This window comes from Netta rufina (assembly GCF_964035555.1).
Source record: "Netta rufina genome assembly, chromosome: 19".
Lineage (NCBI taxonomy): Eukaryota > Metazoa > Chordata > Aves > Anseriformes > Anatidae > Netta > Netta rufina.
The window spans coordinates 2,694,413-2,720,903 of NC_140143.1; the positions used below are offsets into that span (position 1 = coordinate 2,694,413).

At 55.0% G+C, this 26,491-nt stretch overlaps 1 protein-coding gene across 1 annotated transcript; it reads left to right on the forward strand.

Annotated features, from left to right (window-relative positions):
• Positions 1-14,664: 14,664 nt before the first annotated feature.
• Positions 14,665-26,009, forward strand: FAM20A (FAM20A golgi associated secretory pathway pseudokinase; the record flags this gene model as incomplete). The annotated part of the gene is made up of 11 exons (XM_084298704.1): positions 14,665-15,020; positions 19,457-19,641; positions 20,002-20,052; positions 20,260-20,338; positions 20,545-20,637; positions 21,429-21,544; positions 21,849-22,029; positions 22,899-23,008; positions 23,322-23,403; positions 23,481-23,540; positions 25,640-26,009. The coding sequence occupies 11 exons, from the start codon at positions 14,665-14,667 to the stop codon at positions 25,902-25,904; spliced, it is 1,578 nt and encodes a 525-aa protein (XP_084154830.1). The 3' UTR covers positions 25,905-26,009.
• Between the last annotated feature and the right edge of the window lie 482 nt (positions 26,010-26,491).

Genomic DNA, 26,491 nt, shown 5'->3' on the forward strand with positions numbered 1-26,491 from the left:
CTTTGCTGCTGCCCTCTCTCGTAGCGCAACTGTCCTGGCAACACGTCTAAAAGTGGGCACATGCAGCACAATTTGAGAAATTTGGGCATCCCGAGTTGGGTTTTGATTTCATGGAACCGGTCAGGCTGAGAGGAGAAAATGGGACAAACCGTCCCAAGCTTTGGCACATTCGAGCAGCAGTAATTTCGAGTAGAATGCAACACTGCAAAATTTGCAGTCGTAAAAACCAGTCCTACGTGGAGAAGAGCTGAATTTTAAAAATGACCCTGTAAAACCAGGCATTTCATAACCAAGACTCTGCCCTTGGATCTGTCCTTTCCAGCCAGGAAAATAAGTTAATGTTGGTGTAATTGCAGAGTGACCGTTATTTACCATCGAGCTTCATAAAAATGTTGAGGAAAGATGTATGCATTTTAATTAAGTTCCGGGGGAAAAGAATGTGTACCTGGCCAGACTGCAAAGAGATGAACTCATCACGTCATCCACGCCCCAGTCTCCTGCCTGTTTTCCTCTGCAACAGTGAGATCAGCCCAGATTGCAGTCAGCGGGTTTAAAAAGCAAAGTAATCCTCTGAAAGCGCTGGGCCAGCATTTTCTCATCCCTAAGGCTCTGAGCTGGAGGCTCTCATCCAGCCACGTCTCCAGTACAACCAGTGGGCAGGTGCTGGAAATCCTAAGAAACCTGAAGGGAAGCATTCCCTAAATCGGGGTATGGGGGCCCCGGTGGAGTTCACTGCAGCTGCCTGAATTTTCCACGGATTGCCCAGGTCAGGCTTTGTGCTGCGGAGCTTCCTTTTCTCCTGGGGAATGCCCAGCTGTGGAAGCGAGGTGCAACTCATCCTGGGTGCTCCTGGCACGCGTTTGTGCCCAAGCCACCACGACCACACTGCTCCTGCAGGTCTATGGCGAGCCAGGAGTGTGCAGCTGGCTGGGGCCAAATCCCAGTTGAATTTGGGTGTGTAGAGAAAAGAAATAACAAATATATATGTATATATATATCCTGAGTTTGAGCAGCAAAGCAAAAAAGAAAACAACTCCCCTAAGTAAGTCTGGAATGTTTCTAGGCGTAGAGACAGAGCAAGGGAGCAGCAGCAGCCCCCTCCCCGGGGTTAGCAGAGCAACCTTCCCTGATGGAAAATAGTTTCTGCTCTTCTCAAATACTCGGATAGATCCCTTGTGGAAGTCTCTGCTCCTCTAGCAGGGTCGGATGTGGTGTCTGTGGGCTATTTAAAGACCAAACCATCTGCCCGATAACACCGCTCGGTCCGACAGGAGCGGCGCAGGTGGCTGATGGCACACACATGGCGCCTCCATCACGCAGCCACAACACTGCTCCTTCCCAGAGGCTTCACAGAAAGCAAGAGCCTCGTGGAGTTTGGGTCTCATTTCCTCCTCTCTGCAGTTTTGGGTGCCCCTAGGTGGGACAATATTTGGCTACAGCCTGGGCCAAAAAAAAAAACCTGACTTTTCACAAGGCGGTGACCAAACGGGGCAGCATCACCCAGTCCTTCCCAGCAGCGTGCGCCTTGCAGGGGCTGAGCCAGCCCCCAGAAGCATCCCTCGGGGAGATGCCGGCGTGTCGAAGCTGCTGAGGCTGGGCTTGGTGTGGCATGGACGCAGCCTGCCCTGCACTGCCTCGTGCTTCCCATCCTGCTGGGAACGCCCTGGCTCCGGCCCCGTGGCTGACCACGAACGTGTTTGTTCCGACGCTCGTTCACACTGCAGCCACGGCGCTGGCTGGAAGGACACAGCTCAGGCTCCGTGTCAAACAAAACCCATTCCAGCTGTCTGGGAAGAGAGCAGGATCTGCCGTTGCGCTGCTTTGAGGGGTTTGCAGCTCGCTGCAGCGCTTTGTGCCTGCAGTTGTTTCCATAAGCAAGTCCAAGAGAGCCCACGAGCAGGAAGGAATTAGGCACTTATGCAAAGCCCATTAAAGTCAGGGGGAATCTTTCCATTGACTTCAGAGCCTTTGGCTCCCGGCCCTGCGTATCGGGGGCTGTTGTGTGGGATTTCGAGCAGGAAGCGGGAGCAGGACTCTGCAGGTTTTCTCAGCATTTGTTACAGACTTCAGCACAGCTCTCCGTGCCTGTCTCCCTGCATGTAAATTAGGAAGCGTGTAGGCACTGACTGCTCGTTCTGGATGCACAGCCCTAACCGTGTGCCTCCCCCATCCTTCCTGGGGAAGGCAGAGCAGGACCCCTCATCAGCAGGATTAATCAGCAAGGATTCTGTATGGGTCCTGACACGTCGGTCCTGGTGCCAAACCTACATATGATGTGTCAGCCTGAGATGCACAAATGCCATAAACCACAAACTTCGTCTGAAAACCTTGTTCACACAAAGTCCAGATTCACACCAGGGTGAATCCCCTGCTGGGACCTCACAGCATTTCACTGGTTGCACCTCTCCCTGCCTGCTCCCACCCAGCACTTGCAGAGGGATGCACGGCCTTTCAACAGAGTGCAGGAACATGTAATAAAAAAAAAAAAAAAATGGATCTGAGCTGCCTCTGTTTCACACCAAGCAGCAGAGAACTGATGTGCACGCTTGGGACCTGACCTCTGGAAACCAGAGCTCTCCAAGGAGCACCGTCCCAGGCACCCAAACCTGCCAGCACACAAACAATGAGTGGGATCAATATTAGAGAGGGAAATGATGTTTGGCCTGAAGATCTGCATCCTAGAGAGCTGGTCTGTGTGTTCCCTTTGCAGTAGGACCCCTCCCCACAGCCGGGCACCTCCACCAGCACGGAGGGAGACGCGGCCATCCCTCCTGGTGGAAATCAGGTCGGGTTTTTTTGTTTCCAGCAGGCTGTGGGTTTGGAAACAAGCTTCGCTCCCACCTGCCGCACGTTCACTGGCTCAGCGGGACGAATTGCCAAAGGCGCCGGGAACTGGGGGCTCGTTCGCGTGACTGAGGCTTTGGCAGAGCGCAGGCTGCTCCGCTTCCACCGCGGGGAAGCGCTGGGAGATGCCGTGGCAGCAGTTCAAGGCCGGGCGGTGTGCTACGAAGTCTAGACAGCGCTGGATGCCGGCGAGCAGGAAGAATTTCGTGTCCCTGCCCCTGCTCACTGCCTCAGCCCGAGCAGCATTCCTCAGCCGGGAGCGGGCCGGGGAAATATTTCGCTCCCCTGTCCCCACAGACCCTCGAGCATGGTTGTCTCCTGCAGGCACCTCCACCCCCAGCGCCCTGCCGGGAAGGTCGGAGCTTTGCCCTGCTGCTGCCCACACCAAGGCTTGCATTTGGCCAAAGGTTGCAGTGCCCCATGGCCGGGCTGCTCGGAGGGAGGACATGGGGAGAAAAAAATTTACAAAGCAAGTTTTTGTTCCTACCTGGAATGAAAGCAGCACCTGCGGAGGGGCAGCACTGGGCAGCATTTCTCTATTTCTCTGCACCATTGCAAGAGGCCCAGCGGAGAGGTTTCCAAGCAGCTGTGCTCGTCGCTGTCTGCAGCCAGGGTCAGGAGAGGAGTTTTGGACACAAACCCTCTTAAATTTAAAAAAAAAAAAAAATAGTTTCAGAAGCAGTTTTCACTTATTGGAAGATTTCTATTTAGCCTGAGCTGCTAAATGCCTTTTCCATCAGCTGAGGGGCACGTAGTGCCATTTATAAATAAAAGAGCATTTCAGCAACTCCTGCAATACAACCCCTGAATGAGGCCGGGGGAATTGGGCAGCACTTCCCTACCCATCGCCACAACCAGGGCACGGCATCTGGGCAGCACCTCCCCATCTGGATCTGTTCAAACAGCATCGGGGTCTGGGGATGGCCACCCTGCCACTCAGCAGCAGTTCCAAGGAGAAATAGGATCAAATGATGATCCTTTAGATTTGTCTCTGACCACACACCGAGCATGTATGTGCTGTCCTTAGGTGGGTTGATAAATGCTTCGGATCAGTATTAACACGTGCCAGATGCTGGGGAATCATCTCCCACTTAGGGCAATTACGAGGATGCCCCAGAAGCCAATAAAGCCATGGAGATGATGAACATCTGCTGGTGGCTGTCAGGCCCCAGCCCAGCAAGATAAATCTCTGTAATAAAGAGGTGTGGGTTTTATTGGTTTATGTTTTGTTTGATTGAGTCTTATGGCATTCAGCACCGGATCCACGCGATTCCTCCTCCCTTCAGGGATTCTCCCTGGGCACAGCAGCCTTCCTCCAGCAGGATGTTCCATGGGGCTCCCCCAGCCCTGCCCTTTCCCTGCAGCCCTTCAGCCGCCCCCAGCTGCCCCCAGCACCACATCAGCATCCCCCAGGTGCAGTTTATCAGAGCAAAGAGACCACAACCCTGCACAGCCAACAGAGAAATCCTCAGCAGAGACCCTCACCCTCTCTTTGCCCTCTCCTCACCACGCTTCCAGCCAAAACCCAACATTGGCTCCACTTTTTTTCAGCAAGTACCCATGTGCCAGAGCTTTCTGAAGGGCTGGATGCAAAACCCTACAGCTCAGCAGCACCAAGAAATGTGCGGTGTTTTTTGGGGATGTGAGAGGTCCCCAAAACCTGTAGCAGGAGCCCAGCGTGGCCAAGCCACCCTGCTCCTGCTTCCAGGGCTTTGCTGAACCAGACCACTTCACCTGCCTGAGGGATTGCTACACTATTTAATAAAACTGAGTGTTAACATCGCCCGGGACCGCAGAGCGAGCCCGCAGCGGGCGCTTTGCTCCACCGAGGTATGTGCACAGGAAGGAAAGGGAAGAGCGTGTGCTTGCCTGGCTGGATGCCCTCAGAAACCACGTCCACCCCATTGCCTCCGGGTACGTGTCCGCAGAGCGCAGAACAACAGGAAATCAGTGGACGTGTATCAGCCCAAACCCAGAGAGCATCGGCCCTGCAATTAGCTATAATTAGAAATCGGCTCCGGCAGCGCGCCCCCAGCAGGATCCTTGCACACCCACACGCTCCCGGGTGCTAAAATGGGGCTTTTGGAGGAACGGGATGGATGCTGATGTCTGTGAGGGCTCACCGATGAGCGAGGGCAGGGTTTGTACCCCAAGCTGATGCCAGGTCGGGTGGGCACAGCTCCTGCCCTGCTGTCCCAGCAGCCGGCCGCTGGCCAGCTCCACCAAGCCACTGGTCCCAGCCCCAAATCCCCCCTGGATATACATTTGGGGTTATTTTTTAAAGTGCCTTTCTGTACTTTGGTTCTAAAACTGTAGCTTTTCTGTCTTTAATAAAAAAGATAACCTGCTGATCCACGATCCCACAGCAAGCAAAAATCAACTGGTTCCTCAAGCTCCACGTTCAGCCCGTCCTCCCCTCATCACCCAAACACCAACAGGCTCCTAACCAGCAGCTTGGATGTGGCTGAAGCCAGGGCTATTTTTGCCTTGCTAATGGCCCTGTGAGGCAGTGCCAGCTCTCAGGACCACATCCAGAACATAACAGGAGAAGCTCAGTCCAGGCAAAGAAAGATTCAGTTCTCGCTTTATTTTCAGGGCGATTTCACACTTGCGGTGCCCCGGCAGCTAAGGAGCATTTCACAACCTCCCTACTTAATTGTGTCTCCAGCTAAAGCTAAACATTGTCATACGAGCAAAAAAAATTAAATCCAGTGCTTATAAGATCATGGCACTCAGGGAGCTGGTAAAACCACAGCAACCCCAGCTATAATCCTTGCCCTGTAATCTGCATGTCATGAATAACTGCGTAATTGGGCAATAGCTGCAATCCCGGCACACAGTTATTTGCTCTTTGTGTTGAAATAAAATGGTGGGGAAGATGGACAGCAATTGAGCGTTGTGCAGATACTCAGTAATTTTCAGCTTTTTCTATCAACAGACTCTCAGCATTTCCCCGTCGAGGTCCTGGGCAATAAATACAGCAAAGACTTGGCCTTTGTGCGAGCTGAGGCCTGGGAAGAAAGGTGGGTAATTTGAAAAAGGGGAAAAAAAAAAAAAAAAGAATTGCACAACTAAAATTGATTTTTTTTCCTCTTGCTGTTCTTTGAGCTGTTTGGTTCACAGATGTTTTGAACAGCGTTTGGTGTGTCAGAGTCTGAGCCAACAGGGCACCCACCCCCCGGCCCAGGGGAAAACTTGCTGGTTTGATCTCACTTTGGGCACATGGACTAAATGTTCGTGTTTTGTGCAGTGAAATATTACTTTTTTTTTATTCTATTTGGAAGCTTTGAGAGGCACCACGCAACCAACACAAGGTAAAGCATGGAAGAGGAGGCAAAAAGACACCTCCTGTACCCCCAGAGCTGCTAGAAAACATTACTGTTCCCAGCTATTCGTCACGTCTTGGCACGGCAGCTGGTTTCCCCTACAACTCCAGGGCCAAATTCAAGATTTTCCACTACTAAATCCACATGAGTCTGTTGATTATAATGGATATTTACTAAATTACATGCAGCTCTAAATCTTCCCCTTAGTGCTTGCAAATTAAATTGTTTCCCTGACCGGTTTTCACAACAGGATCAGACATCCCTGTGCATCAGGGTGGCTCTGCAGCTCCGGCAGCCAGGACAAAACAGAGGAGGAATCCACCGCCTCTTGCTCCCCACCACCACAGAGGACAAACCACCAAGTGCAGGGAGAAATATTCCCTGCTCTGTGCTCACACACAGCAGATTTCATCAGATTCCAGCCCGTTTCACAGGCATTTGCCTCCAGATGAGCAAGAAAGGCAGAAATGGGAATCCAAGGGCCAGCAAAACCCCCCCTGCAGGAGTTCTTATCGTAGCTCGCTGGAGAAAGGTTGTGCTATAGAAATACTTCAGCTCCAGATGAATCCAGATGCGAACATCCATCATGAGGTGGAATAACTCACTTTGCATCGACTTTCACCACAGGCCCCAGGATTCAAATCCACGTTCTTCCCCAGTTGCTGTAATTTTCGGCCTATCTCCTGCGATGACGAACCTAGCTAGCCTGAAACTCCCCGTGGCACTTTAATGAGCAGTTTAACCTGAGATATAATTTGCGAAGGTTTAAGTGCGTGCCCAGGAAGATCTGTTTCTGCTGCAGGGACCTGTACTAAAACTGGCATCAGCCCCCTCCGAGGCTTCCCCCACTGCTCACAACATGCTTGGATGGAGAAGTCAGCCTGTGCCTTGGGGAAAACAGCCCCGTTCTCCTGGCTGAGGGGACGAGGGAGGGAAGTGAGGGGTGGATTTGTCACCAAGGGCTGCCCAGATATCCCCCCGACCTGCAGACCCCTTCCCACTGCCCTCCTGGCTGCAGGCAAAGCACTGGCTTAGTTGCAATGCACTTTGCCTCAATAAGTCACAGCCCAGCAAGACATTTTGAAGCCTTGACAAAGGAATTAAATCATCCCCGTCCTTCCTAGGAGGTAATAAGCAAGTGGGGTTCATTCCCTGATATCCTGCTGTGCCACCAGCAGCCCCCACACCCATCCTGACCCTTCCCCACGTGTTTTAACCCACCCGCCAGCAGCTGTGCTCAAGGGCTTGTCCCAGGGGCTATCAGGAAAGCTGTTTGCTGATGTTCTGCCTGAAAATCAGTGGAGCTGTGCTGCTTCTGTATGAACCCTATTACCCCAGGCCAACCCCTTCCCTCCAGATGGCAGCTCCCTCTCTGCCCTACACGCTGTTCCCTGCCCCGGTACTCACTGAGGGTTAATAACCGAGTTGAATAACAACTCAGTTAATTGCTGATAAGAGACCACTTCTTCCGAGACTTGTTAAAACTATCCTCGTTATTCTCTTGTTTCAATAAATGTCTCATTGCTGGCTCTCCAGCAAAACAGTGAGGTCTCTGCTTTGCCCCAGCCCCTCCGCAGAGAGGGACCCCGAGGCCGAACTGGCAGGCAGGTTGAGTCAAAGGTCATCATCCAGGCTCGAGTGCCCGTGCTTAAAATGCTGGAGGCATTTTATAGAGAGACATTTTAACCTACCAGAAGTCCCAGTGCCATCATTACATCTTAATTTGACCTGAACACTCCATTTTATGGAGACAGACACAGGCTCCTGGGCGAGCACGCGTGGCTCAGCAGCTCTTCAGCAGGACGCTCATTTCTGTTAGCGCATGAGAGTCACCGTTTCTCCTTAAAAAAGGAAAAAAATAAATCTCAATATTATTGTTGACTTGCAGCAAAGTGAGCAAACAGGAAGCAAGGCTGACACTCAGCTCCAGCCCAAACTCCTGAGCTGTTTCGATGGCAAGGAGGGCGGAGGAGCCTGCAGGCTGCAGGGTGAACGCCAGCCCAGGAGACACGCCTGCTCCAGAGTGCTTATGAATGGAGCACTTGTCCTCCAGGGCCTCCCCGGCTCCTCCATTTGTTCTGTTTTGTATGTAATTTACGCTGCATTTATTGCAGAATGAGCAATTTAATAAATCCTTGTGGCGCAGCTCCCCACGTGAATGCTCTGTTCCAAAATCATTACTTTTGCTCCAAAATTCTGTCTTCACAGAGCCCCCAGCACAAAAAGTGCAAAGCCACCCACTGCCCTGGGCTGCCTGATACCGGCCTGGGTTAGGATGACCTGGTGAGCAGCAGAGAGGGCAGCCAGGAGTGGGAAAAACAAACAAAAACTAATGGAAACGGGAAAAACTGAGCACGGCCACAGTGCTGCCCGGAAGGAAGCTTACGAATCTCTGCAGCAACCTCAACCTCGAGAAGCAACAAGCTGCTGCTGACCATCCCTACACACCAGTGCTTGTCAATTAACAGCTTTAATTATTATTTTTGACTATTGTTATAATTGTATTGTTATTAATATGATATGTTTTATTATATTCTATTATATTATGCATCATATCATGTTATGTTATGTTATATCATGTTTTGTTATATCATGTTACATTATATTATATCATGTTATATTATACTATATCATGTTATATTATACGATATCATGTTATATTATTCTAACTGTTGTTATTTGAAACTTTTGAAACTCGTCTCTAAGCCCCAACCCCAGCGACCTCCTGGCTGCCTTCAAGCCAAAGTCCTCTTGCAGCCACGAAGGGGGCCCGAAGCCCTTTGGAGGTTCAGGGCTCCAGGACCTCCTGCCCCAGTACAACCACCTCCTGCCCCAGCAGAGCTGCTGGTGTTCCCATTGATGAACCACATCAAAGCTGTGAACCACAAGCCTGGGGTCATGGCAGGTTTTCCCCCTTTTTTTTCCTAATTTTTTCTGGGAAAGGTTGGGGAGCCACATTTTCCTCCACCCCCCTCCTGCAGTGCCCTTTTCACCTGAAAACATAAAAAATCAGAGTCTCCTTCATCTCACAACTGATCCTTTGGCACTTCCAAGCCTCCCCAAAGCAAAGAGCCCAGGGTCCTTCCCAAATTCCCGATCTCACCAGGATAGAGTGAAAGCTCCCATTCTTACCTGGTGTAACAGCTTCATTTTATCTCCCTACTAAAAACCAGCCATAATTTTACAGCCTGTCTGCGTGTGGTTTTCACCGGGACAAGATGTGCAATCATAACAGCAAACAGCAGCCAAGATTGTATAGTTTCCTCTGAATAATTTAAAGCACTGCTCTTGCAGACCAAGAGGAGTCCGCCAGCTCCCTCCGTGGAGGGGCATGGTGTAAAAACCACACTTAACTCACAGCTGATTTTCTCCTGATAAATTCCTGCTTTTCTTTTGAGAATCCATATGCTTTGGGGTAAAGATTTCCACCTGCCATCGCAGCCTACCATGGTCAAAAATCAGAGGCTGGCGATTTTCCTTTGCGGTCTGGATGAGCTGGCTCCAGGCTGGGCGTCGGGAGGTTTGGGATTCACCCTTTGGTGGAAGAAAGCACAAAGCCCTTCATTTTCTGTTTGTTAACAGCCCCTGCCTGCTGACAGGCTTTAAATCATTACAGAGGAGGTCCCACAGTGGTTTTACAGAGGAACTGATGGACGGGTGAGCTATTGCAGGATGGGGAAGACGTTACAGGGACTGGGAGGGAGGTTGCAGCCCGCTGCCCTGCTCTGTGCCTGACTCTCCTATCTGTCCCTCAGCACCTTGTCCCAGGTTCCAGCCCCTCTGCTCAGTTCTGCGACTCTGCCTGCTAATAGAAAAAAATACTAAAAGCTCCTCTCTTTGAAAGCCATTTTAAAAAAAAAAAAAAAAAAGCCTCTGCAAACAATCTGCATTTTATCTTCTTAATGGCTCTACAGCCTCCACTTGTATCCAAAAATAATTGCTCTCAGCAAGGGCTTGAAGAACCTTCCTTTCAAATCACGGACCAGATGTTCCTCGGAGACCATTACACAGTTAACTACCAATAAAAGTAATTCCAGAAACTAAGCACTGGTTAAAGGACGCGCCCATGCAGCCCAGCACGGCTCGCAGCGGAGGAATGCGCTGTGCTATTTAACCTCTCGCGGCGCAGACGCGCTTCTCCCTTCCTCCTCGGCAGAGGCCGGCGAGCCGGGCGGCTGCAGAGGGTTGTTTTCTTTGCACTAGCTGGGAAGCCAGCTCTCCGAGGTTCAGCTCAAGTTGAGCCAGCGGCCAGACGGCCAAAAACCCAGCATTGCTTAACAGGTCAGCGCCGCTTCCAGCCAGCCCCAGCGTGGCCAAGACAAACGGCGCCGCGGCCTCCCCTCTGCAGGGCACGGGCACGCAGCAGCACAAGCAGGGGTCACCAGCATCCCCCACGAGCCCTGCAGCAGCTCAGCTCCTTAGCAATTTTTTCAGGGGCTGTGGGTCAGTGTCCTTTGGATAGGAAGGGGTACTGGTGCAGGGGGCACGACTGGAGCCTTCCAGACCTCGTTTGTCCCGGTGGATGGTTGGACCAGCGGGTCTTGGAGGTCTTTTCCAGCCTTAATGATTTGGGTCTCACCACCCCTATGTCCTTCCTGGACACGGGATCCTGCCTCAGCCACCCAAACCTTCATAGCGCCTTCGGGGATGGTCAGAGGGGGAGAGGTCAGGAGGAAAAGCAACGCCGCGCTCAACCCAAACAGGAACAGCTCTGGCACGTAACAACCACATCATGCCCTCTCCTGGACTGCAAATGGTTTTTCACCTTGTTTGTGCTCAGCAGTGCAAAAGCAAACTGCCAGAGGGGAGCCCAGAGAAGCAGAGAGCTTGCTGAGCCAAGAGGATGAGCCTCAAGGAGCTGCTAGGAGGGGAGGTGGGGGAAAACACGAACACGAGCCCGTGAGAGCTGCTGGGGGTCCCGTGGGGAAGCACCAGTGGTGTTGTGCCTGGAGCACCTCTCCTCATCCACCTTCTCCACTTTTCACTTTTCTAAATGATTCCTGCAGCACGGGAAGGGGGCTGAAGGTGTGGGGGGAGCAGGATGAGCCCTGAGCTCAGCGCATGGCACATCTGGGGCCCTTCCCTGCCAAAACTCAGGGTCTGAGCATCTGATGTCACCTGGGAGCCAGAGCCAGCAGCTCCCGACCTGCATAGAGAGTGGGAGGTGGTCAGGGGGTGGCCAGCTCCAAGGGCTCCAGGTGAGATTTGCAGCCAGAAGCACCACAAATCACCCAGGTTTTTCCCTGGGGTGGCCCAAGCCGTGGCATCACCTCTGTTTCCAGCTGCTCAATGTGCCCCCAGAACAAACCCCTGACCCTGGGCCAGTCTTTTCCCTGTAGTCCTCATCTGCTTTAGGGGCACAATTTTGGGGGTACCAGCCTCAATCCCCGTGCCCAGCCCAGGGTCTGGACCAGGACGGAGCTGCGTTCCTGCATCCTGATGTCCCCGGACACATTTTCCCAGTGAAATGGCAAATACTTGGCTCCCCCGCCTTGTATTTGTGTTTTCTTTCTAATGTTGTGTGGCTGCCTTGGTGTTTAATCCCAGTAATTAATGAGACGGGGAGAAAAGAACAGTTCTCATCTCCTTCTCCCTTCTGCAGACATTACAATCAGCGAGGTTGGCCTGGGTCATTTCTGTGCCATTTCCAGCAGCGAGAGGAAGGAGCGGCAGGCAGAGGCATTTACCTGCTGGCAAGCAAGACACATCCCTGAAGAAGATCATTTCAAAGCCAGCAATGTGTGAAAGAATTCAAATTATGTACATTTCCCAATATATTATGAAAAATAAAAATAAAATAACAAAAAAAAAAAAAAGGAAGACCTTCTGTTTATTAAAAAATGACTTTGCAAATGACCTGCTGGTTACTATCCGAAATAGAAAGGAAGTCCTTCTTCACACAGGATGTCATTGCACGTTTATTTAAAGCTTTAATGATATGTTTGGGGACACCATCCACGCCTGACTCTTTCTCCATTGCAACTGTCTGGAGGAGGGAGCCTTTTCTTCGCTCTTAAAATAGTAAATGAGGCCAATTATCTCACGGCAATTCCAAATGGTAATTTGATTCCTCTTTAGCTGTCCGGGTCCTATCACAGCAGGTTTTGCAGGTTAGGTTTAGGATCATCTCCCCATATCCCTCCGCTCGGCTGAGCACCACAGGGTGCCAGGGCACAACCTGGTGCCCAGGGGAGGCAGCACCAGCGCTGACCCATGAAATATGGTCTCCTCCTTCACTGCTTCTTGTGTTGGAGATTCAAAGGAAATCCAGGCTGAAATCAGTGCCAAAGGTGGGCCAAGAGCAGAGGGAGCTTGGTCCAAGCGCTCTGGGGAGCACAACAAACGGGGTAACAAATAAAGCATTCCCGCAGGAATGGCCCCGTCCTGCAAATCCCAAATCCCAAAGGCACAAACCCCAACAGGCAGCAGGAGCAGGCTGTGCCCAGGACAAAAGCCATGCCAAAAATTTGGGGCTGTGGCAGCAAGACCCCGGCAGCATTAAATAATAATGAGAGTGATAATTTGGCATTCCAGCGCGTGCGGAGCTGGCAGTCACTACCACTTTGGGAAGGACCGCAGGGCTTCAATTGAGTACAGATTAATGGAATCGATTTATTATTTATTTTTTTGTTTCTTTTTAATTAGTCTCATTAGAAACTAAACGATCTTCCTGCGGAGCACGCAAATAGCACAAAGACGCGGGCCCGGCTGATGGTTTTTCTCCCGGTGCAGTTGCTCAGAATTAGCGTTGCGAACCAGGAAAGATTTAATAGTGGTTTCTGGCAGAGATTAGCAGCGGGCAGCAGCTCAGAGAGGATTAAGAACGAAGCAAGCATTAGGCAGTTTTGATGAAGAGTTTGTCAAAGTTGGTCTATGAGTTTAACGTGAATCAATGGAGGCTTTCAACGGGAGCCGTGTTTGTCCCCGGTGATTCATTCCGGCATGTTCAGCTCCAGATTTGGTTAACTTCAGCTGGATAAGCTCCTTTTTTTAAACAAAAACGTGGGGAAAAGTCCCATTGTTGGCCACAGGTCATTGCTTATTATTGGGGTTATTATGACAATGGTTTGAGGGCGGATTGAACCCTCGTGTTCAGCTGAGGTTCGTGCCTGCGATTTTCTGACATACTGTGGAAAATACAGAAAACTTGGTATTATACAAAAAAAGTGACCTCCCCAATAGCTCAAGCCCCAAAGCTTCAAATACCAGTAGAATGGAGCAGAGCAATTCTGAAATTGCATTTCTGCAGGAAAATATGAACCAGCAGACGTGCAGAATATGAACCAGCATCTTCCAAAGATGAAGAGAGGGAGGGGAGGTGGCACAGGAAGGCATTTCGGCAGGCTCATGGGGACTGGGCTGCGGGCAGGAGCCCGTGCCATGCCCACAGCACGCTCGGGGACAGAGGCACCCCCAAGAGCCCTCCAGCCACCCCCCAGGGGATCAGCTCCTGCAAAAGGCACACCGCAGGCTCCAGGACATTTGCTTGACCAACAGCTCTGCTGACAGATGCCCGTTTGCGTGGCTCAAAAACCCCAATCCCAGCACAGGTCCCAAAGCCTCTGCTCCAGGCAGCCGAAGCCGTACTTGACTTTCCCTCTTTCTGCAGTTTATTTTTTGTTCTCCCTTCAGCAGAGCGCCGGAGCCAGGCTAGTCTGGTCACGCTCCCTTTGTTTACAGCCAGTTTCTCCTCCATTTTCCTCCTTTGGCCTGGTGCTTCTCAACCTGCTCCGCGCTGGCACCCCCAAACCTCACCCCGGGGCTCTCCGGCCCCCTGGACGTCCCCCAGCAGCTCCCAGTGCTCCCACAGCCCGTCCCAGCACGTTCCCACCGCGAGTCTCTGGGAGCAAACCACCGGGGCGAGTTTCCTCGAGTCTTTTTATTTATTTTTTTAAGTCCTTAAAGAAATAAAAGCCGAGCAGGAGCCGTGTGCCAGCAGCACGGTGGAGGGGTCGCAGTGCAGCTGGGGGGGCTGCACGCTCTGCACCCACAACTTGCCCCCAGCCCCACACCCCTCAGGACCCCTCAGGAACCCCCCAGGACCCCTCAGCAACCCCCAGAGCCCTCCAGCACCCCCTAGGACCCCTCAGCACCCCGCAGGACCCCCCAGCACCCCCAAGGGTGCGCACCCCGCTCCCCTCCAGCAGCCTCCGCTTTCGGGAGAACGGGACCGGGGGTGGGGACAGAGGTCCGGGGGGCAGCTCCCCGGGTCCCCCGCTCTCCCTTTCTCCCCGCCCCGGCCTCTCCCCGCAGCGGGGGCCGGCCCCCAGCGCCCTGCCCGCTCCCCGCCCCGAGGTGCCCGCACGCCCCGCTCCGCCGCTCGGGCTCCCCCCCGCGTCCTGCACCGGGAGGAGGCGACGGCGGCGGCTGGGGCAGGGCTACCGATTCCCCCCCCCCCGCCCTTTCCAAAAAAAAAAAAAAAAAATTAACAAAAAATAATAAAAAATAAATAAATAACCCCCAACCGGGTGCCTCCCGGTTCCCTTCGCCGGCCATGCCGGGACCGCGGCGGGACCGGCCGGCCGTGCTGCTGCTGCTCGGGGCGCTGCTGGCCGCAGATCTCTACTTCCATCTCTGGCCGCGGGTGCGCAAGGAGCTGGCTCCGGAGGGACCGGGGGGTCCGGGCTGCCCCTGCCGCCCCCCTCGCCCCGCTACCGCCGCCGCCGCCTCCGTCCCCTCCCCGCCGCCGCCGCCGCCGCCACCCCGCGGCCGCGCCGCCGCCTCCGCGCTGCGGCGCCTCTTCGGGCACCCGCTGTACCGAGCCACCGCGCCCCCCGGCCCCGCTGAGCCCCTGCTGGGCGCCCGCGAAGCCCTGCGCTACTACCGGCGGAAAGCGGCCCGCTGGAACAGGTGCGTCCCGCCGCCGCGGCACCCGGACCCCGCAAACCCGGCCCCGGTAGACGGCTCCCCCTTGGCTGGTTCTGGGGAGCCGGCGTCGGCACCCGTCTCTGGGTATCCTGTCTCTGGGGAGCCATCTCTGGGACCCATCTCCGGGAACCCCATCTCTCTGGGAACCCATCTCTAGGAACCCCATCACTGGGTACCCATCTCTGGGAACCCCGTCTCCGGGTGTCTATCTCTGGCACCCATCCCTAGAACCCATTTCTGGGTACCCGTCTCCAGGAATCCCATCCCCAGATACCCATTTCTGGGTACCCATCCCTGGCACCCATCTCCAGCATTCATCTCCGGGCACCCATCTCTGGGAACCCCATCCCCAGGTACCCATCTCCAGGTACCCATACCTGGTACCTATTTCTGGGCACCCACCTCCAGGAACCCCATCTCCAGATACCCATTTCTGGGCACCCATCTCCAGGTATCCATCTTTGGGATCTCCATCTCTGGATACCCCTCCCCAGATACCCCTCCCCAGGTACCCATCCCTGAGCACCCATCCCTGGCTACCCCATCCCTGGCTACCCCATCCCCATCACCCCATGGGGTGTGCCTGGGGGCTTCCTGGGGTCCCTGCTGCTCTGCTGGGGGAGGTGAGGAGGTGAAGGATGAGCCCCTGCCAGCTGTGTCACCCCGGGGATAAGTGCCTCTGCTCTGTGCCACCTTTTTCAGCCTGGGGACAGAACAGAACAGGTTCCTTGTGCCCAGCAGTTCCTTGTCACCCAGCTGGGTGACAGCCGGAGCCCCCGACTGTCGCTGCGGTCTGCGATAGCGGTGCTGGGGGGCTGGCTGCCCGTCCAGCCCCTCTCCTGCTCCCCTTGCCAACTTCTCTGCTGCAAGAGAAGGCGTGGAGGCTTTGACTTTTAGCCAGAAAGCGATTCCCAGCTCCAAGCCGCTCTCCCAGCACAGCTCTCTTCTTGCTGCCTCTCCCAGCCCCAGCCATGGTCGTGGGAAAACTTCCCCTGTCCCCCTGTCCCCAGCCCTTCCGTGGTGCTGTCACCCGAGGGATGGTGACCCTGGGCACCAACTCCGAGCGTGGTCCCTGCCCCAAATCCCCTCGCAGGAGGGCTGTGTCCCAGCTGGCAGCAGCCAGCATCCCCTGCGTCCCCACTCCTCCCTTCACCCCCCTGGCCTCTTCCTTCTCTCCCTGCCCGGTGACTGAGGATGGAGCGAGGCAGTGCTGTAAAGGGGTTTTTACATCAGCTGGGTGGGACGGCGAGCAGCAGCGGGGTGCAGGCGATGAGCACACGGCTTTGCAATGCTCCCAGTGCACGAGAAGCCCGGCAAGGAGCTAGGGTGCAGGCAGCAACCCCGCTGCTTCCCACTCCAAAACCACACAGGGCAGGAGGGGATGTGGCCACTGTCTGTCCCCAAACTTGCCACGTCCCAGCAGAGCCCAGTGTGGTCCTTCCCGTGCCCGCTGCACCGCTGCCAAGCTCCGAGCAGAGCCACAGCCAAAAGCAAAGCCATTAATGCACGGAGCACCGCCGGCTGCCCTTGGACTCTTCGCTTAAGCAGCAGCAACTAAAAATAACAAAACGGTGCACAAAGTGGTGGGGAGAGCCTCAGGGATGCAGCAGTGGCAGGGCTGGAGCTGCTCTGGGTTCTGAGCAGAGTCGGGGCCCCGAGAGGCTCTGCCTTTGCTGGAGGCAACCTGAGGGAGGGAGAAGCCTCCCCGGGATCCCCTCGAGCTTCTGGTGCTGTGGGGGGGCGCAGGGCAGGTGGGTGCTGAGATGGGTTTCAGCACAGAGCACAGTTTGGCAGCGATGGTGAGCATCCCGGGGACCGGGCTGGGCACTGCACCTGAGGCTGAGTAACGCCTCGGGGACACGCCAGGATTCGGGGAGCAGGATGGGACTGCGGGGAGACGGGACGTGACCAGCACCAGGATCCTAAGCACCTCCAGAAGAGCACTCGAGGCCAGGTGCTCGCAGCAGTGCTGGCGTGATCTGCAGCCCAGCCTGCAGGACGGGCCCTGCTCTTTGGTCAGAAGGCTGCATTTCCCTCTGGTATTTGCTGCTTTGTTTAAAAGCGCTCTCGGCACTGATGCCGTGGCCACACGTTGCCTTGTGCTCAGAGGTTTGGCTGTTCTGGAGCCAGGAGGAGATCTGCAGGGCCACCTGCCCTTGTTTGACTTCCAATTGCACCTCTGGGGAGAAGGGGGCAGCGTATTGATCGCTCCTCAGCCACTTGGAAATAAAATATATGGTGCTCGTAAACAGGGAAGGCGCTGGGGCCTCTCCTTTCCTTGGCACCGCAAACTGAGTGCAGAACGAGGAGGCACTCGCCAGGGCTGCTGCGTTTCGTAAGGCCATTCGTTGCTGTGGGCACAGATGAATTTATGGCTCCAGGAGGCCAGAAGCACTGCACGGCTGGCGTCCTCCCTGTTTCTGTTCCTAGGCCTGGCCCCCAGCACACCCCGCAGTGTGCCCGGGTGCTCCCCTTAAGTGGGGCCAACCCCCGTACCTAATGCATATCACAACCGCTTCGTTTTTGTGTCTGGAAGGGAATAAATCGGTCTGGGACTCTGCCAGTCCGTGGCGTGGTCCTGGATGTGGCACGGTTGGGATGAGAGCAGTGAGGGAGCACGGCAAGGTGCATCCTACCCGCACGCAGCGCTCGCTGCCCGTCCCGTTGCCTTCCCCTGGCATCGGGCGAGGAACGGAGCTGCAGGATGCCAACCATCTGCTGAGGCTGGTGGGGATGCGGGAAGGGAAGAGCAAAGAAACAGCCGTGCCCCTTCCAAACAAACAAAACAACCTGCTGAAAAACTCCAGAGCTTATTTTTATCCTCGAAGGAGCAGCTTCAATGCCCCAGACTCTGACCGAGTGGTCAGCCCTGCCCGTGGCGCAGAGCCCGGTGGCACGGGGACATCAGGGCCAGCAGACACCAGTACCCCAAGCCCGGTGTCACCCCACGCCGTGCCCCTCACAGCCCTGGCCTTCTGCTGCTGGATCCATCTGAGCACAAAGCCTGGGCAACCCCGGGGCTATTTATAGCAAGCTATAAATGAACCCTTTTTATTTTTTATTTTTACATTATTATGTCTTTTGCAGAGCTCTGTTCTTACAGGGAAACATTTCTTGAATCCTGGGGGGACAGGAGAGGCCGAGGGAGCCGTGTTTTGGGTTTCAAGGCTTGCAGGGGGCCGTGGGCCCTGCAGCACCGTGCCCGCTGCATGTTGTGGCCGGAGCTGCCGGCTGCGAGCTGCCTTCCCTTGCCCAACGGCTGCATTTTTTCCCCATCAGTAATGCGTTGCTCACCGCCACCCGCGGGGGAACGGGCCGCCTGCATGGGAAGCGGGAGAGCAAATATGGTAAAATATTCGGGCAGGGAAATTCCCTAGGGAAAATTCCTGAGTCATTCCCCAAAACGGGACACCGGGGTCTTTTCTGTCCCGCTCTGGGGATGCATGCTGACCGCGTGCCTCTGGCTGGCCTGGTCCCACTGACCCAAAATCCCAATACAAATTCGGAGAGGGAACGGGCTGCCCCGACCCCCTGCTTGCTCCCTTCCCTCCATTTCACCCCAGCTGGTACCGAGAGGGGTCCCTCAGCACCTCCAAACGTGCTCGGGTGGAGAAGGCAGATGGGACAGTCCCCAAAAAGATGGGACAGCCCCACAAAAGCCACTGCCCTGCTCAAGGATAGAGGCTCTTAGCACCTCCCTGCCTCCATCGGCTCCATCACAGCCCCCGGGTTAATGAACCACTCGTTATCAGCCCCCTGTTTGCCCTCCCTGCTGTGTCTCGGCACTTTCAGAGCAAACTGGGCTTCGTTTTCCCCCTGTCAGGCCTGTATTTGCAGGCTCTGCCGGCGTTAATGAGAAACTAACGCTGTGTCCTCTGCCGGCTGCATGAGTTACATTTGGTGGTAGTCGAGCCAAGTTTGGGGCGAAACCACCGGTGTTTTGAACATGAGGGAAATGCTGGTGGCTTGTGGAGATCTCCTGGGTTTGTTGCAGCACCCAGGAGGCCCCCAGGGCTCCATCCACCAGGAAAGGGCTGGATTCAACCCCGAATTTAAGAGATCTAGGGCAGGACGCTGCCAGGCGGCCTCCAGCCTCCCTGCTCACCACAGCACAGGCCACAGATCTTGGGAAGCAATTTCAGACCCTAGCAATTTTCCTAACATGCCAGCCCTGCTGCATGGGACCTCCAGGCTCAGGAAAAAGCTCTGGCATAGACATAGTGATGGTAAATAAAATCCTCTGAGGAGAACAAGCCCCCGTTGTTCCCCTGGGCTCTCCAGACACCTCACTCTGCAGCCATCCCCCTGCCTCAGTTTCCCCTCGAGCAGAACCGTACCCACCCCATCAGATAGCATCAGACAGCAAGGATTCCCATCCCGTGCCTCATCCTCCTCACCCTGTGCCCTCTGTCCTGCAGGAGACACAAGCTGTACCGGGAGGAGCTCAACCTGACGTCCCCGGCCACGCTGCTGCCGCTGCGGCCGGAGGCCAGCTGGCTCCAATTCCACCTGGGCATCAGCCGGGATGGGCTCTACCCTCGCTCCAGCCCTGCCGTCAGCAGGCTGCTCCGGGACATGCGGGATTTCTCCACCGTCAGTGCCGGTGAGCCGTGTCCCGGCACGGGGACGGGGACGGGCCCTACACCCGTGGTCGGTGGCTTCAGCCCCATCAGGTTCTCTTCTGCCACCAGGGCACGGGGATCCGTCCTGCTGGGGGATGCCCCGAGCCCTGCGCTGGTTTTCCTTTGGGTTTTGTGCTGTGTGGTTGTCGTTGGTTTGCCTTGAGATGGGAGAAGGGGCTTGGCTGGGGTCATTTCTCCAGGATTTTTGGTGCCACGCTGTGGGCCTGTTGCATTGCAGCTCATCCCGACAGGCTGCGGGGAGCCGTGGCGGTGCAGGGGGTGGGCAGCAGGAGGGCGAGCCCTGCATGGCCCCTTCCTCACCGTTCCTCCTGTCTTTGCAGACTACAGCCAGGACGAGAAAGCTCTGCTGGGAGCCTGTGACTGCAGCCAGAGTGAGTGAGTCCCCTCGGGTCCCCACTGTCCCCGCCAGCCCACACCAAACATCCCCACATCATCCATCACTTCACCCAGCCGGGCAGGATGACGCTGGGACCCCTCCTTTCCAGCTCCTCTGCCCTAACCCTTGGCAAAGATGCCCTTCGCCAGGCAGTGCTAAGCCCCTCGCTCTCCAATTTAAGCTGGTTTAATTTCCTCCCCAGTCGTGAAGCCCAGCGGCGTGCACCTGAAGCTGGTCCTCAGGTTCCAGGACTTCGGGAAAGCCATGTTCAAGCCCATGAGGTAAGGCAGAGCCTTAAAAAAAGGACCTCAAGGTGCTTTTCTCCCACCAGCTGGCTGTTTTTTCCACCAGAGACTGTGCATCCCTTCCCCGGGGGGCTGCTTTCCCTCATTTCTCCCTGGATTCCCCAGTGTGCCCTGCATCTGCCTGAGATCTGAGCGTGCAGCTCCCTGTGCTCACCCCGTGCTCACCCCCTGATCTCTTCCAGGCAGAAACGTGAGGAGGAGACACCCGAGGATTTCTTCTACTTCGTCGACTTCCAGCGGCACAACGCGGAGATCGCCGCCTTCCACCTCGACAGGTCCGGGCTGCCGGGTGCTGTGCCCGTGGGCAGCTTGGCGCTGAGCCCTGCTGAGCTGCTGGGCCAGAAATCACCTCTGCAAGCACCGTGGTGGGAGCTGGATATTTGGGAACAGTACCCAGCAGAAGCCCAGGACTCACGTTTGCCTTGGGAAGCAGGCTGGAAGGGGCCGGGCAGGCTGCAACTGGATTGCTTCTTGGAAGCAGACGGCATTGCCCGAGGAGCAGGGCACAGCCTCGGCTGTTTCACCCACTGGTGCTGACTCAGCAGAGGTTTTCCATTCTCAGACACAAATGTCTTCGTGCCCCAGGCCCTGATTTTTTAATGACCGTGTGAGATGGAGCGGCTGAGATTGAGCTCCTCTGAGCGGGGCGAGCCCCCTCACCGCCCCCCATCCCAGCTGCGTGGCACCAGGGTCAGTGCCTCAATGCTCAGCACCCACCTTGCAGAAAGACCCCGAGGGCTCGGCTGCCTCCCAAAAGACAGGGCTTGCACGCAAGGAGACAGGAGCAACTGGTTAGGGAAATGATACAAATCCTGGAGCACATCCAGATTGTCCCAGGCGACAGCTATTAACATACCAGAATAAAACTCAGCCTAGTTTTATTGCAGAGGGTAAAACGATCCTGGCTATTTGCTAGAAAGAAGCCAGAGGGAAAAAAATCCATTTGGGTGCAGTCACTGCAGAAACAGGGGGACGAAGACCAATGGTTTGTGAACAGGAGGGATGCAGGCAATGCCCGCTGCCCTGCCTCGCTGTCCATTGCCATCGTGTCCCTTTCCCCGTGCAGGATCCTGGATTTCCGCCGGGTGCCCCCCACCGTCGGGAGGTTGATCAATGTCACCAAGGAGATCCTGGAGGTCACCAAGAATGAAGTCCTTCAGAGCGTCTTCTTCGTCTCACCAGGTAGGCAAGCGCTCGGCTGCACGAGCTGGGGCTGCGGGTGGCACGGGCAAGGCAGGTGGAAGAGCAACTCGTGCAGAAACAGAGTTGAGCTCTTTTATCTGCCCACTTTTCCCATCCTCTCCCTTGGCAGGGACTGTCCATCAACCAAAATTCGTGTATCCCGCACGATTTGGCAGTTCACATCCATTTTATGATTACAGACACCCAGTACCCATCGCGTGATGGGGCTGTGGTCAGTCTGGGCTCCTCTGCAGCCTCCTGCATCCCTCAGCTCCTTCCCCCAGCTCTGCTCTGTTCCCTGCAGCCAGCAACGTGTGCTTCTTCGCCAAGTGCCCCTACATGTGCAAGACGGAGTACGCGGTGTGCGGGAACCCCCACCTCCTGGAGGGCTCCCTCTCCGCCTTCCTGCCCTCCCTCAACCTGGCGCCACGGCTCTCCATCCCAAACCCCTGGATCCGCTCCTACTCGTTTGATGGAAAAGAGGAGTAAGTGGGTAAATGCTGCTGCTGCTTCCATATCTGTGTCTTAGGGGAGCATGGGGAGGGGAACAAAAAGGATGCGGGTGGGCAGACAGGGAATGGGAGGGAGCAGCTCCAGCTGGGAGGGACCCACAAAGACCACCGGGTCCAACTAGGTCTTTTTAGCCTAATAACTTGGTTCACTGGGCCTGTTTAGCCTAATAACCTGGTTCACTTCAGCCTCTTCAGCCTGGAGAAGAGGAGGCTGAGGGGAGGCCTCATGGCAGCCTACAGCTTCCTCATGAGGGGGAGCGGAGGGGCAGGCACCGATCTGTTATTAGTGACCAGTGACAGGACCCGAGGGAATGGGGTCAGGCTGTGACAGGGGAGGTTCAGGCTGGACTTCAGGAAGAGGTTCTTCACTGAGAGGGTTGTCAGGCACTGGAACAGGCTCCCCAGGGACGCAGTCATGGTACCAAGCCTGTTGGAGTTTACGAAGTGTTTGGACTGTGCTCTCAGTTATATGGTCTGAATTGTTGGGTAGGCCTGTGTGGGGCCAGGAGTTGGACTTGGTGATCCTTGTGGATCCCTTCCAACTCAGGATATTCTCTAATTCTGTCATTCTATGAACTGTCAAATGGAGGCTGGGCAGAGGCAGCAAGGCTGGGTTCAGATCTGGACCCTGGGCCCAGCTTTCAGCCTCCCTGCACACCCAAGAGGAGGCGAAGGCGGTGTTGGAGGCCATGGCCCTGCTCTCAGGGGCACCCCTGCCTGGCAGAGACGTGGCTCCAGCAGCAGGGCCGAGGCGTCCATCTCACCTCTCCACACAGGAGGTGGCTTTGGGGGCTGTTGGGGCACCGCTGACCACGTCCCCCCGTCCCTTTGGTCTCCTGCAGGTGGGAGGTGAATCCACTCTACTGCGACACCGTGAAGGAGATCTACCCCTACAGCAGCGGCAACCGGCTGCTGAACATCATCGACATGGCCATATTTGACTTCCTAATAGGTAGGATGGACGGGGCAACAACGTTCTTCCTTCCACAGGGGCCCTTCATCAGCGCTCCGTCCTCCCTGGCCCACCGCAGGGTTTGCTGGAGCCATCCCTGCTGCTCCAGGGAGGGTTTGGGGCAGCTCCTAATGGTGAGCAGGCATGGGGCAGCCCCAAACCCATCCCCGTCAGCTCCAGGGGAGCAGCTCCAAGTGTCTCGGACACTCCCAGCAAGCATTTCATGTGGATTGGAAAGAAAACGCAGGGTAAATTGAAAAATCACTCAGGCACTTGCAAGGGAAACTCTGCTCCTGTGTCTCCCCTTTACCAGGGAACATGGACCGCCACCACTACGAGATGTTCACCAAGTTTGGGGACGATGGCTTCCTCCTGCACCTGGACAACGCCAGGGGGTGAGGCGGGGAGGCTGGGGGCAGGCAGGGAGGGCTGGGGCAGGCGGCACGGCACTGAGCTCCCTCCTTACCCGCAGGTTCGGGCGGCATTCCCACGACGAAACCTCCATCCTGGCCCCGCTCACCCAGTGCTGCATGTAAGTGCCCCGTGAACAGCTGCCTTGCAGAGCAGCAGGCAAGCGTAAGATGCTTGAATGCCCACCAAAGCGTTGGTCTTGCACGTGGAAGGGCTTTTGCTGCTTTTTCTGCTGGATCGATCCCTTCCAGCCATCGCCCGGCACTTCCCAGCCCATCGACGTGAGGTGCTATCGGCCCGACACAAAGCTCGGAAATCTCCATCCAAAAGCTTTGGTAGTTGATCAGGTTTCTTCCCATGTCACTACGGAGCAGCTCATCAATTTTACTGTTTGAATCCTATCTTTGCTGCCCCTTTATTAATTCACATAAATCAACTGCTGAAAGTTAAATTACAGAGGCAGGAAAACAGCTGCTCTTCCCCGTGGTTTCTCTTTAGGAGATGCCCAACCTATTTCCTTGCTGTACCTGCTCCAGCTAAGCCTCGGGGCAGTAATTGCACTCCCCCCCCCCACATTTGTATTACCAGATCTAATTTTAAAAACTGCCATTTGCACCTAGCAGGACTTTTCACTTGTAATTGCAGGCTCTCAGTGAATCCTTCACCTGAACTCCTGTTTTGCGGGGTTCAAATTAATTCTGCCTCTTAATTTGACCAAACAGTACTAGCCACAGGTCAGATCCTTCCTATTCATCCAGATCCACCCCCCAGAAGCTGTCCTTAATTTAGTGCTCCTGGTGGCAGCGGTAACAAGCCCTGCAAGTCGCACCTTTTAATAAGCCAGCTCTGGCCTGGAACAGCATAAAAGCGACTCGTGCTGCCTGAGGGAGCTGCACAAAACCTTATTTCCTGGACCAGATGATCCATTCGGTGCGGGGGAGCATCCAAAAAATGTTTGGAAAGAAGTGGAAAGGTTTCTTTAAGTCCAGAGGTCACCGATGTGTCTGTGCCCTCCACGTGTCTGCTCCCGAGTACAGAAAGTGGCACAGATGTAGCTGTGCAGTAAGAGGTGATCTTTTTCCTCAGTCAAAACCCAAAACGAGGAGCAGATAAGCCTGAAAACAGCCGCCAATTAATCTGGCACGTGCATCTTCTTGGCTGAGGTCTCTAGAAAGCTCTGGGTCAAATCTTCAACACTTCAGCCTGTCGGAGGGCTCACCGTGCCGTGCAGGAGGGGAGTTGAGCTGGTGGCAGGCTTTCCATCCCGCGCTCCCTTCCACCTTCTGCCAATTTCTTATGCAACTGTTAGGGCATTAAAAGAGCTGCTCCCTGCAGGGTCAGACTACCCCGTTCTCCACCTCCGAGCACCATCGCAGAGCAAACACAGCTGGTGTTTACCCACAGCAGCTCCTAGGGTCACCCCTCACCAGGAGGGACCGCACAGGGCTCCCTCTGGCAGCAGCAGAGTCGTGCGCTACGACGGTGAGCTAGGTTTAGTGCTGGGCCAGTCCTTTTTTGTGGCTTCATTTGGATCACACATGCAAGGCAAGCCCTTGAGCACAATTTAAAGTACCTGTCCTGGTGGCAGCCAGCCGTGGTGCCTCATGTGGCTCCCAGGAGCGTGGCACAGCGGCAGCAAGCACCTTTGCCATCCATCACGGTACTGATGGATGGCCTGGGTAAATAACAGGCGTGCAAGGGCAATTTCTGCACCTGGCTGAAACGCTCCTGGCTGCACCTTTTGCTCTCTGAAAATCCCGGCTAAGTGAGACCGGTTCCACAAACATGGGCTGCAACTTTTTGGAAATTTAGAAGGCAATAATTAAAATTACCGATCAATTCAGTAATAGAGATGCTGAAATCAAAACGCTTTTGCTGAGGATCAAGTAAGTAATTTCAGAATACTTAGTTTCAGTCCCAGAAGCATTTCAAGATTACAGCTTTTCATCCTGCTTTCCATCAAAGGGAAATATTTAAGTGTCAGTCCTTCTTCAGGTGAGATGTCAGTTAGATCAGTTCCACAAGATACTCTCTTTTTGCTCAGTTTTGACAGGAGACTTTTCCTCACTCACCACCAGCTAAGACATGCCCCTTCATTTTTACCTCTCCCTCTGCCCCATAAATATCTTTGGGAACACAGCACTGTTACCGATCAGCCAGCCAGTTCTCACTAGGATGCAAAAAGCTCACATTAGGCTGTCTGATTTCTCTCCCTTCCAGAATAAAGCGGATGACGTGGTTGCGACTGCAGCTCTTGGCCGAGCCCGAGTACCGGCTCAGCGATGTGATGAGGGAATCGCTCCTGCAGGACCCCCTGGCACCCGTCCTCACCGAGCCCCATCTCCTGGCTCTGGACAGGCGGCTCCAGCTCATCCTGAGGGCTGTGAGGAAATGCATAGACACCTACGGAGAAGCCAGGGTGGTGGCCAACGACACCATGCCAGCCGGGGCTCCCACGTCGGACAGGGCCAAGCTGAGCACGTAAAGTCCTGAACTCATGCTCAGAGGCAGGGGAGACCCCTGCGAGGCAAGCAACGTTTTAATAGCTGGTAATTTCCACCTACAAATTGTGCTCCCTCCACCTGCGAGACTGGGAGGAGAAACTCTTTGGGAGATCTTCGAGGATCGCGCTGTGGCCTGGCTGGGGCACCCCGAGGTGGGACATGTCCTGGGGGGCACGCGGGGCTCAGCCTGCCCAGGATCTCAGCCTTGCTGTGAAGGACGCAAATTAGATCCAAGGATGAGGCTTGAATAAAGAGATGCCATGAGCATTTTCCTCTTACCAAGGCTGTGTTCTGTAATCAGGAGTGAGTATCTGAGGAAGGGGCAGCCTTACTTCGCCTGCTGCTCTGAGATGAGGTGACGCCGATTCCCCACGGCCAGCCTCGAGCACCTCTGCAGGGAATTCACCATCAGACCTGTCCCTTGCCTCTTGGTCTCCAGCAGAAAGCGATGGACCTGCTCTGCTTTGATCTGTGCACGGTGCCTAGAAGCCCACTGCCCCCCAGGGCAGGAAAATCACTTCTATTTCTACCTGCCCCATGGGTGGAAGAACCAGTCGGGGTTATAGCA